The sequence below is a fragment of the Mesitornis unicolor genome, unplaced genomic scaffold (assembly GCF_000695765.1).
Source record: "Mesitornis unicolor isolate BGI_N332 unplaced genomic scaffold, ASM69576v1 scaffold5169, whole genome shotgun sequence".
NCBI lineage: Eukaryota > Metazoa > Chordata > Aves > Mesitornithiformes > Mesitornithidae > Mesitornis > Mesitornis unicolor.
Genome location: NW_010205143.1, coordinates 49,501 through 61,388, shown reverse-complemented (window position 1 = coordinate 61,388; position 11,888 = coordinate 49,501). Strand labels below are relative to the sequence as shown.

At 41.0% G+C, this 11,888-nt stretch overlaps 1 protein-coding gene across 1 annotated transcript in view; it reads left to right on the top strand.

Moving 5' to 3' along the window:
• Positions 1 to 203: 203 nt before the first annotated feature.
• DAB1 (Dab, reelin signal transducer, homolog 1 (Drosophila)) overlaps positions 204 to 11,888 on the top strand; it is a gene marked incomplete at its 5' end in the record, with an annotated part of 29,246 nt that continues 17,561 nt past the window's right edge. Inside the window, 5 exons of the mRNA XM_010191279.1 lie at positions 204 to 335; positions 957 to 1,076; positions 1,673 to 1,711; positions 3,000 to 3,065; positions 7,320 to 7,379. Of these exons, the coding sequence (XP_010189581.1) occupies positions 204 to 335; positions 957 to 1,076; positions 1,673 to 1,711; positions 3,000 to 3,065; positions 7,320 to 7,379 (417 nt within the window). The remainder of the gene's footprint in view (positions 336 to 956; positions 1,077 to 1,672; positions 1,712 to 2,999; positions 3,066 to 7,319; positions 7,380 to 11,888) is intronic.

The window sequence follows — 11,888 nt, the reverse complement described above, 5'->3', positions numbered from 1 at the left end:
GATTTTGAAGAGAATGGGCTTAAAGAGTTCAGATATTAATTGATTTTGATACCAGGATATGTTTGTGTGTTTTAATTCCATAGGTGCATTGACATCCAGATAAAGCACTGATGAATGAGAAATTATTCAACTTTTTAATGGAATGTTTTGATGGATGTTTCTTACTCTGGTGTTTTTGTTTGTTTTTGGGTTTTTTTTCATAGCTACTACAGCACCACCACGCAGTTCACGAAATTTCATACATCGCAAAGGATATCACAGACCATCGAGCGTTTGGATATGTGTGTGGAAAGGAGGGAAATCATAGATTTGTGGCAATAAAAACAGCCCAGGCAGTAAGTATCAAATCACTGTCATTTTCTACAGTGTAACTCGATAGAAAAGCTGAGCTCATAAGAAGCTGTTCAAGAGGCCAATCTTGTCTAATGATTGTGCTAGACTTGTCGTGTCTGCTTAGATGTCCTTAAATAGCCCATTAATGAAACCAGCTTGGGAAGAAGAGAATATATTTTACTATTTCAGGTTTTTTTCATGTTGTATTTTTTTAAAATCGGTTATTGTTTTCCTTTCTCACTCAACTAGACTGGATACAGATAAGTTTGGTTATATTCCTATACTCATTTAAACAGAAAGTGATAGATACCATATAGCTACTTTGCATGAAGCCTACCATAATTCCATTGCATGAGAAAACACTGATGAATATGCCTGTATATTCATATATATGCCTTTTATATTCATAATGCCTTTTCTGTTCATAATTACAATTATCATTGGTTGGCAAATATAGTTAGGTCAATAGAAATTAACTTGAACGTGGATGCTAAGATAGAAATTAATTCTGTATGAAGTTCTCTCCCGTTGTGGAGACACTGCAATTGCTCTATCAGCAGGATGGAATAAGAGGAATATATTTCTCTGTATAGAAACCCTCCTTCCTGTTTTTGCTTCCATAGGCTGAACCTGTAATTCTGGACTTGCGAGACCTGTTTCAGCTCATCTATGAACTGAAACAAAGGGAAGAAATGGAAAAAAAGGCACAAAAGGACAAACAGTGTGAACAAGCGGTATACCAGGTACACACATAAGCTTAGACTACTGCCAAGAAAAGTATGGTTTGAAGTATCCCCCCAAAAGTTGCTCCGGAGAGGCACTGAGCATCCTCAGCATTTCTTAACGGCAGTGCATTTGAACGGTGCTAGCTTCAAATGGACAAATATGAACCTAACAGCCATCAGGAGCTCAGAGATAGGATTAAACAGTGATGAAAGCTGTCACTTGGGGTATGAGGAACGTGTCTAGCGACTAGAAATGATCTATATTCATTTCCCATGTAGTGCTCTAATTCAGGAGGAAAACCTTAATGAAGGTCAGTGTGTTGTAAGTCAGGCTTTTAACAGTGTCTAATAGTTTAGGGCTGGTTCGATATACTTCTGAATGTGTGTTTTTGAAGCAAATCAAATAAGGTGCAGATTGTTAAACGCAGACAAAACTTGAATAAAGCTACTTTGAACAATAATGTGGCTTATCTGTATACTAAAGAAAGAATGCTATATACTTACCTGCCCGTTTTGCTTATTTCTTTGCTGTCCTTTAATTTCTGAATGCAGTTCTTTTATCTCTGCTGTTTATGTTCTTTGCTTTTACTGCCTGTCCTCTTACTTTGCTGTAGACAATTTTGGAAGAAGATGTAGAAGATCCTGTATACCAGGTAATTTCTGAAGCATTTCAGAAATGACTAGATATGTGTTATCTACAAACACAGCCAAAACCTCTAACAAGATGTTTTGAAATTTGCTGAGATAGGACTTCGGAGAAACTTGTAAGATTTTTACAGAAAGTAGCATATTTAGAGATTAAGCTCTAAGTATCAGCAAAATATGTCTGTATAGAAATAGTAAATATTTCCTTAAATATTTCCTAAAATGTGGCTTGCGAGTCCAGGTTGTAAATTTCCAAATGAGATTTGTCATCGTTTTTTTTAATACAGACTCAAAAGGGAGTCACTTTGAGAACAGGGAAGGTGACATCTTGTTCTGGTAGTAGTAACTTGACGTTTTGGTTTTGGCTTCTGTGGGGCCCGAATTTAATTCAGAGGGTGGCTATTTGGGGAAAAACAACAGTAGAATAGATGTTAGAACACACTCCCTTCTTGGGGTTTTGCCTATGAATGAATAATAGATCTGAAATTTAAGTCCTGTTTCATCCAAGCAAAATGTCTGGGAGCAAAGATGATTATCAGAAATATGCCAGTGTATTCATGTCCAATACCCTGCTGAGTGTGAAGAAGAAAAAGATGTAATTTCATTCTCATGTTTTTGTGCCGAAACAAAATATGTGATAGTTTACGGGGTTTTTTTTCCTGGAGATTTTGTGTTCTTCCACTTAGACATGTCAGTGGGAGGCACGCTGAAAGAAACCGATTCAACCATTAGTGAATATTGAACAGTGCCTAAGGTGCAGCAAGAAAGATGATAAGAATTAGGATGCCCTAAATTACCGTTCAGCTTTTATAATGTCAGGAGTTTTACTTTGTGCTCTTCACAATAAAGCAAGACCCTGAAAATGATAAGTGTTTTGACAGCCTTTTGCCACGTGGCCCATTCCATGAGCACCAGCCTATTCTCCCAGTTTGGATTTAACTTTTTTTGTCCGTAGATAATAAATATATGTGGAAATAATTGCCATTATGTAAAAGAGGTAAAATTCACGTCGACTTCGGAAAATTAATATTGGGCCACAGGCGGTCTCCCTAGTGAGAAAGAATTAGGAAGTCGCTCTAATGATCAGTAGAGGAGATTTAGGTCTGTTCATTGCCAGTTTATGAAATATGAAACAAGCTTGCTCTGTGCTTTCCAACAAGCCGCTTGTCCTGCTGCCAGCCTGTACTTTGAACTTGTTTCTTTAATGCCTGCCTGTGTTTTTACGTGGAATTCCAAATCGCCTTTTTCCCTTCTGTTTCATCTTTGACTTTTCCTCTCTGGTGACCGGTGTAATAGTACATTGTGTTTGAGGCTGGACACGAGCCAATCCGTGAGCCTGAAACAGAAGAAAACATTTATCAGGTATAAAACCGCTAACTTCGGTGTTTTCATTGCAACGACTGCAAGCATTTAGTGAAGCACATTTCATGTACGGTTCACTTTTCTTAGTTCCCATTCATCACAAAAATGTCTGGCATTTCATTCCGATGACGTGACATGAATAATCTGCCCGCTCTCGGTGTGATTTTCCTGTTGTTTGTCGTTTCAACTCCCGCCGGTTTCATTAATTTTGTTCAACTTATGAAGGGTCTTGAGCTTTTCAGTACATCGTGTAAGGTGATGGTGGATTGTCTTTTTCTGTTAATTTTTTTGGAACTTTTTACGCTTATTCTAAGAAACAGATACCGAAATCTCATGGAGGGCAGACTATCCAAGCAATTCTTAGAAATGCATTTTGACGGTACTGCTCTTCTTTCTGACTAACCAAGGAAATAACTGAGCAAAATCAAAGGGCTCTCAGTGGATATCCCCCAGACTGGGGAAAACATTTTGAGTGTGTGTTAGAGCCAAAGCTCGCATTCTTCACAAAAAAATTGCACTGAAAGCAATATAAAGTAATCTTTTGTTGTTCAATGTATCCTTAAGGGATCAGTACAGGGCTTATTAAAATATAATGTAATGCATTTTGTGCCACATACTAGAGGCAAATCTGGAGACAGGCAGAAATCTCTGTATGCTGCAAGAAAATTGTGATTTGAGGAAATCATTTAGCATGGAGGGGAAGGAGATTCAAGCAGTGATTAAGCATTTCATCTCGCTGTCCTAGAGGTTGATCTGCTAGTAGGACAAGCTTTTTAAGGTAGACAGGAGCAGGGATAGAACAACCAAAAAAAAGGAAAGGTATTTTTTTAAGTAATGAGAAAAGGTAGGAAGGTGATAGAAAAAAATGGAAGAGTAGAGTAGCTGTAAGGCAAAATAGAAAGAAGCTAAAGGGAAAGGGAAACACAAGTTAAACATTAGAAAATAACCATCTTATAGACCCCATCCCAGAGTCGTCAAGATGAGATTCATTGAATTGTCGGTTTCCTGACAGCCTGCCACACAGACTAGAATGTGCATCTGTGTGCATCTTTAGACCAGGACATGCAAAGCTCTCAAGGTGAGACTGTGCCCAGAGTGGAAGATTTTCTACTGCACAGTGTTGAAAGTTTGACTATTTTCAGGAAAGCAGTCCGTTAAAAATTTACTGCTCCAGTTGTCAGTTTTATGCTAGAAACAAAAAAATAATCTCATTATTCCTTGAAGTGCAGAGCTTTTAGTGACATTGTAGGGAAGTACCCGTGGAAGCAAGCGAAGTGGGGTTGTCACTCCCAGTGTTGGGAGATCTTAGAGCATTGTCCTTCTCTATATTTACTACAGCTAATACCTTGAGTAAAGCAAATGCTGAGATGAGGAAGCTATGAGTCTTTTTCTGTTAGCTATGGCAGTTGACAGATGCTGAAGTGTTACTGCCATAGATTTGCCCCGAGCCGTGAGCTTCCTAATTCTCAGGGACATTGTGAGCTCTTGGCTTGCTATAAATCTGGGTTCCCACAGCTCACATCTAACACTCAGATCAGTGGTAGAATTGCTTCTCTTACAAGATCTTGATGATCTCAGAACCAGCCAGGCTACAATTAAAAATGCAATTAGAAAAGGTCTACTTTTCTTTTTTTGAGTTTGTTTGGTGGGCTTTTTTAGTTTGGTGCAGATTGGTGCCAGCTTCAAGTAGCCTTCCCCATACTACGTTTTGGTAACTGTGTCTGTTCAGTAACCTCATACATCCTCGCTTCAGCCTCACCAAGTCTTTCGTTTGGTGCTGCTCTGATTTTCCAGCCTGGTAGGCACAGAATTCACTTCTCCCCTGCTGGAAAAGATTCCTACCCAATGGGTAGCTGGAGATGGGAGATATGTGCCAAAAGTGACAACTTCTATTTCTTTTTAACATAGCAGAGGTCACAATTTTCTTGTTAAGCATCCTTTCTCTGTCTGTCACCTTTCTTTGATACATTACCCCAAAGACTCTCTGTGTCTGTCTGCCCTTTTAATATTGTCTGTCTATAGAAGTTGCTCCAATGTGTTAGTTACGCAAGGATTTGATCACTGAGCTTGTACCAATCTTCTCATCTAGTGTCAGATTTCTTAATAGCATCTCTTTCCCGGTCTTGTTTCATGGTACTGAGGTGGGGATGGGATTTTTTAGGTGGTTTTGTATTGTGGATGTAGCCGCACTGGTCTCTATGGAGAGGCAAGTTCTGCTCCGTCAGGAGTTGACAACCTGAGATGGGGGTTTCAGAGCTGCGGTGCTTGTGCTGCTGCTGAGATGCAAGTATGTCAAAATGCTTCACAGCCTGTCACAGAGCCAGGGCTGTCAGCAGCAATCGTGCTGCTACCTCTTTGCTGATATTGCTAATCAAAGGAAAAAAACGGAGAAACCCCTTGGAGACCCGCAGGCTACGTAGCAATGCAAAAAAGCGTGGTAATACATGGCAAGTAAAGACAACAGAAAGACAGGCAGTATCGAGCTGGGAGAGAAAAATGTTTTTCAGAAAAGTTTCTCTGCCTTGATAATAGAAGACAGAAGCTTTTTTCTAATGTGATTATGAGCTGGAGTGAAAAAGGGGTGATGAATAGTGCAGGAAAATGCTTATTCCACAATAAGCTGTGGATAGGAGTGTGCAAACTGGGATTACTTCATGGAAAAGTTGGAAGGAGAAAGAGGAAAGTGACTGAAGGGAAAACTTTCCAGAAAGAAGAGAAAAATGCACCCTCATGCTAGTTTCTAAATAGTTTGTCTTACCACATTTGTCCTCTCTTTATGAAGAATAAACTTCTCAGTGACTTCATAAAGAGGCCATTCTTGGTTTCTGCTTTTAAACTGTCATTTAAAGCTCTCGCTCTTTACAGACTGTTATTTCCATGAAATTGAATTGTTCCAGTCATACCAATTTCACGTATCTAATGTGATAGGTCATTTTAGTGGAAGTGGCCAGTACTTTGAGAAAACCAAGGCAAGCAAGTCATTCCCAGGATAGGAATAGAAGAGATCTTTTAAAAATCTCTTTCAGTTTCCATGAGACTTCTGCACTCATTCTCTTGAAAAACTGCTGTGATGCGCACCAAGTTAAAGATGCATGGTTTCCCATGAAGACTTTGACATTAACACGTGGGCAGGAGAATGTTTGAACAGTATATATTCTACAGAATGAGAAATGATAGCACATCTGAGTGAATAAGTAACATTAAGTTCCCCTAAACCAGTCCTACTCTAATAGCAGAAGTCTAAGATATTTATTGTCTTAGCAGACAAGAAGTAATATTTTTTTCCTTATCTGCAATGTTATTTCTTCTATTGACCAGTGAGGTTTCATTGATGTCTGAAATGTAACCTTCTTATGCTGAATGCCCTTCTTCAGTGGAAAAGTAGCACTGATTTACTTAGAGCGTTCATGTCTGTTTAGAGCATGTTTTTACTGTTGTTTTTGTTTGTGCTATTTACAGTAGACATTCAGTGCTTCTAGGAAGAAATAGAAAGTCTAAAGATGTAAACGAACAGTCCTTAGGCAAGCAAAGCCCAGTATTACAAAGCAACTGAATTTACGTCCGTAGGCTATAAATGCCCAGTGTGTAAATCATGACTATTGACTCAACTAAAGACTCACTCAGATTTTTAAGTGCTTCATCCCCTGTCCATGTGAGGCTGTTGAATTCAGCTCCTGGGCTGTGTAAGTGTCGTGCACCTTTAGACCCTGACAGGCCAGCGATTCCTTAGTAAAATTGCAAAATTCTAGCCAAACATCACTTGGAGCAGCCACAGGGCCCCGCCACTGCAGGGGTGCATGTTATGACATTACTTGACTTAAATTAGTAAATGAATGGGAAGGAAGAAATCTAACACCTTTTTTTTTCTTTCCCTCAGCTTGGCAGCTCTACTCTGGATCTCTGCCATGGAGTAAGATGAGGTGCTGAGCTGATCATGTCTTCCATGTGCATCTTCTAACCCTCAAGTAAAATGAGAGAACAACCAGTTAAGTGGGAAGGAGAACCAAATGCACCTGAACTGGATGCAACCGAACCTAACTGAGAATGAAAATCTCATTTCTGACCATTACTGGGCTTTAGTTGTTTTATTTCTTCAGTATTGTCTCCATTAATGTTATTGCTTGAATGAAAAGGGAGTCACCCTCACTTTCATTAGTACTAAATGACTACCCTGTAGTTAAATATCAGCTGCAGATTCCAGTTTTTCATCAAACTTACTTGGGTAGTGACCTTAGTTTTCACTTGCTATTGCAGGTTCCTACCAGCCAAAAGAAGGAAGGTGTTTATGATGTGCCAAAAAGTCAACCTGTAAGTGTAAGTACCTTCCCTATTTATATGCACTGACTTTCATTATTGTATGTAACATTTGGTACACTTCTCGTGATGGGAATTGTGTCAGTGATCTGTTGTGGGTTGCTTGGGTTGGTTCAGAGTAACCAGGATTGTAATGTCACTTCTATCCATCTCATTCGTTACTTAAATCTCCTTTCTGTCTTTTCCAACTAGTTCTTATGAAAGTCACGATTTATAAACGTGTTACCTGTGGTTAAGAGTTGACAATGAGCCTTCTTCATGTTAACGCATGAATCATTGGTGCCTGGATTAGAGAAGTTCCTCTATTACCCAATTCCATACAGGATTTATCACTTGGAGTGAGCATGGACTGCCATTTCTCCCGTGTGCTCTATCAGGGCTGTACTTTATATATTGTGCTCCTCACAGCTTGGTTTAGTAGGACAGCAGGGGAGGCAAAATCTGAATAGAGTGGAGGTTCGAGAGGAGTAGTGTTAAGAAAAGATATGATAGAGCATTGTCTGTGACCCCTGTGGTGATTTTCTGTGGCTATAACATCTGCACCTCTCAGAAGAGTTTCTGGTGAACTCCTGGTGGCCCCTCACTATAAGAAGGATGTTGAGATTCTGGAGCATGTTCAGAGAAGAGCCACAAGGATGGGGAGGGCTCTGGAGAACAAGCCTGATGAGGAGCGGCTGAGGGAACTGGGCTTGTTTAGCCTGGAGAAGAGAAGGCTGAGGGGAGACCTCATCACCACCTACAACTGCCTCAAGGGAGCTTGTAGAGAGGTGGGTGCTGGTCTCTTCTCCCAGGTGATGGGGGATAGAACAAGGGGAAACGGCACCAAGCTGTGCCAAGGGAGGTTCAGGTTAGAGATGAGGAGGAAGTTCTTTACTGAGAGGGTCGTCAGAAGCTGGCACAGGCTGCCCAGGGAGGTGGTGGAGTCACCATCCCTGGATGTGTTTAAAGAGCGGGTAGACGAGGTACTTAGGGATATGGTTTAGGGGGTAGACAGGAGCGGTTGGACGTGATGATCTCAGAGGGCTTTTCCAACCGAGCGATTCTGTGTGATTCTGTGAATACAGTGTGTGCTGATAGGTAAAGATTTCATAAGGACCTTCAAGTCAAATAGTACCAAAAAACCTGAGAATTTGCATCAGAATTACTTTTCTGTCGTTTGGGAAAAAAAAACAGAAAAACAAGCAAAAAAACCCCAACAAATGAATTACATCAAAATCCAACCTAACATACGCCATAGAAACCTAACTATTTTTCCAATAAAACCAACTTCTGTGGTAGCTTAGTGAGGGCTGTGGAGTCGTAGGGCAGAGATACGTGCAGTTGCCATTAGTTTAAACAGCTGTGGGGAACACTTGAAAGGAGCTACGCCAAGATCAAGTGTGCAAAAAGACCTCACTCAACAAATTCCTCAGTGGCAGAATTTTTCTCTATGTATTGCATTTTTTTCCTGGTTATTGTGGGCTGTAATCAGCACAAGGGGCTTTCCTCCCAGTACTACTACACATTATTTCTGTGGTGCTCCAACAGGCTGAGGGACAGCTTAATTCGTTCTGTCCCGTGCCTTGCATGGACAGCAGAGTATTTTAAAATAGGGGTAATATGCTGTTGTATCCAAATGGCCCTGCTCTCGTCCTGTGTATTGGTATTTTGAAGACTTGAGGCATTTGTCCTCAGAATATATAAGGAATGGTAAGGAGTGGTTGAGAGAAGAAGTGGAATGGCAGGTGCCTTAGCAGGAAGGCATGCATTTGCTGAAGGGCGGGTTATACTGTGTATAAATACATTTATAAATACATTTATATTGTGCTATAAATACCTTGAGAAATCATTCGGTTGCGTTGGTTACACCGAAAATTAGTATTTCGGAGGATTTGTATGTGAATGGAGAAAAACAAAGGAAAAGGTCAGGAATTTTAGTCTGCTGTAAGCGTGAGGGAACTGCCTGTATTCAGGAGAGAGACTCCTTTCACGTAAGGACGTTCTGAATTGCGCAGCTTGGGCTGAGCGTGGAGACCGAGGTGCCGAATAAAAAAGATGAATTCTGGGGAGGGGCTGGCTGGGGGCCTGAATTGTGACACTTCTGCGCTTTGCACAAACAAACAAAACTTGCCATAAATATTTCATGATAAGCCGCTGGGAGGAGGGAGGCATCATCACGTTGCCGGGGAAAAGCTAGTTAAATAACTCACGTCGCATAACTAATGAAGATATTTGTGGCACGGAGTCGCCGCAGATTTTTTGCTCGTTTCTCAGCGTTAGAATTCTTTCCTCTGTACACTTGCTGCAACTTTTTTATTATCCCTTCAGCATTGCTTCGAATTTACTCTGGATGCAGTCTGTAATTTAGGTCGCTGTGGTGTGGCTGGGTGTACAATGCACTTGCAATCACGTCTGCAGACACTTTGGTATTAGACTGTCCTGGGAAAGAGCCTGCCTCTGAGGTACAGGGCATGTGGAACCTGCTCTGTAATCATCAAATATATTTACACTGTCATCTCCATGAGGCTGGTTGCAGACTTGTTGGGGTTGGTTTTTTTCCATTGCTATTTCATGTTTAAATTTAAAGCAATTAGAGCTTTTTCTCCAAACAAGTAATGTACTTTAATTTATGAAGAAAAAGAGAAGAAAGAGAAGAGGAAGAAATATATAGCTGAGATTTTTTGTTCCACCTTTTTATTAGTATGTATTAAAAAAAAAAAAGAACAGCAGCAATAGCTCTTAAAATTAGCAATTTAATATTCCACTGCCCATCTGATTTATTGCTCACCCTTCCGTATCTGAGACTCTCTGTCATTGAGATACTTGCCATAATTTTTGTTTCAATTTATAGCTGTCATTATTATATAAACCTCTAAAATTCGATCTGAGGGCAAATAATCTAGCTCATCTACCTGGTTGAAACATATAAGGACACTTTCTTTATTAGGAGATCTTGCTTTCATTAATTTTATTATGGATGAATAAAGCAAGAAACTTTTTGTAGCTCCTAATAGGTTTCAGGCATCATGAATTCTCTCTCCTGACAATAAATACAGCACTTCATAAAAATGCAGCAAGTTTTGCTCAAGTTCAAGTGAAATTGCTCACATTCCCTGGACTGAGATTGATTTCGCGTCTTGGGATTGTTTTCCTCTGGTGTGTTCTCAGGCAAGGTATCTCTGTATGTAAAAGTGAGGGATACTGCAGTGGTCATCCTGGTGCCCTCCACCTTTGGCTTTCTGTAGGTGGTTGAGGGAAATAGCTGCTTCACGGGGAAATTCCTCCTGTCGGCATGAGGTGAGGTGTCCCTCTCAGGTGGAAATAAGTGGACGTCTGGACATGGTTCTTTCATGGCTGCAGAGGATCCTTAAATGGGGCTGCTCAGCCTGGAGAAGAGGAGGCTCTGGGGGGACCTTATTGCAGCCTTCCAGTTCCTGAAGGGCTCCGACAGGAAAGCTGGGGAGGAACTTTTTACAGGGGCAGGTAGAGATAGAACTAGGGGAATGGTTTTAAAGGGAAGGTGGAGATTTAGACTGGATATTAGGAAGAAATTCTTTACTGCGAGGGCGGTGAGACACTGGCACAGGTTGCCCAGGGAAGCTGTGGGTGTCCCCTCCCTGGCAGTGCCCAAGGCCAGGTTGGATGGGGCTTGGAGCAGCCTGGGCTGGTGGAGGTGTCCCTGCCCATGGCAGGGGGTGGACTGGGAAACTTTAAGGTCCCTTTCAACCCAAACTATGCTGTGATTCTTTGAACCTGTGATTCTAGGACGTGCAGGTATGATAACTTCTAAATAGTTAGGCATAGGTAGGGTGAGATCTACCACAGCATGAAATCTAAAAGCCAGAAGCCCTTTTCCAAAGGTTACTTTGAAACTGGGAAGGGTAATTCATACTGGTTTTCAAATGGATACAGCTTCTTAAGAAACCAGGACCACCTGGACAAATACTGCTTTCTCTGTGCATATGAGATCCCACAGGGGCTGAAGGTCTGAGATCTCTTTTTAGCGGTGCCATGAAGCAGAAGCGTTCGATGTTGTGTATGCATTGAGATAGCCGAGGAAGTTGCAGGACTCTGAGCCATTGTGTGAGGCTATTTGTCAGAAAGTATCAAAGTACTTTATAGTGTGGCTCCTCATGATCTCTGATATCAAGTAATGTAAATATGGTGCAAATGAGGTGGAAAGGAATGAGCCTTGGATCTCAGGATCTGAACGTACCTGCTGAAGTCAATTAAGAGTGGTGGCTGGTTGCCAAGTCACTGCCCTGACATTGGGATTAAAAGATTGCTTTATTCAGTATGATTCTTGTATTTCTCCATCTCTTTGCTGCATCCCTTCCCAGCAAATCCTACTCTTCTGCAGATTTCTTCTGCAGAGCGTGCTGCAGCTTTCCAAGTAGACACTTCTCATGTAACCAGTTTCTTCCCAGTATCTCTCCCTTCCTCTGTATCAACTCACACTTCTTGTATTCATTCCTATTTTCTCTCTGCTCCTTCCTTACACCAATTCTCCTGTTCTCCATTCACTGAGAA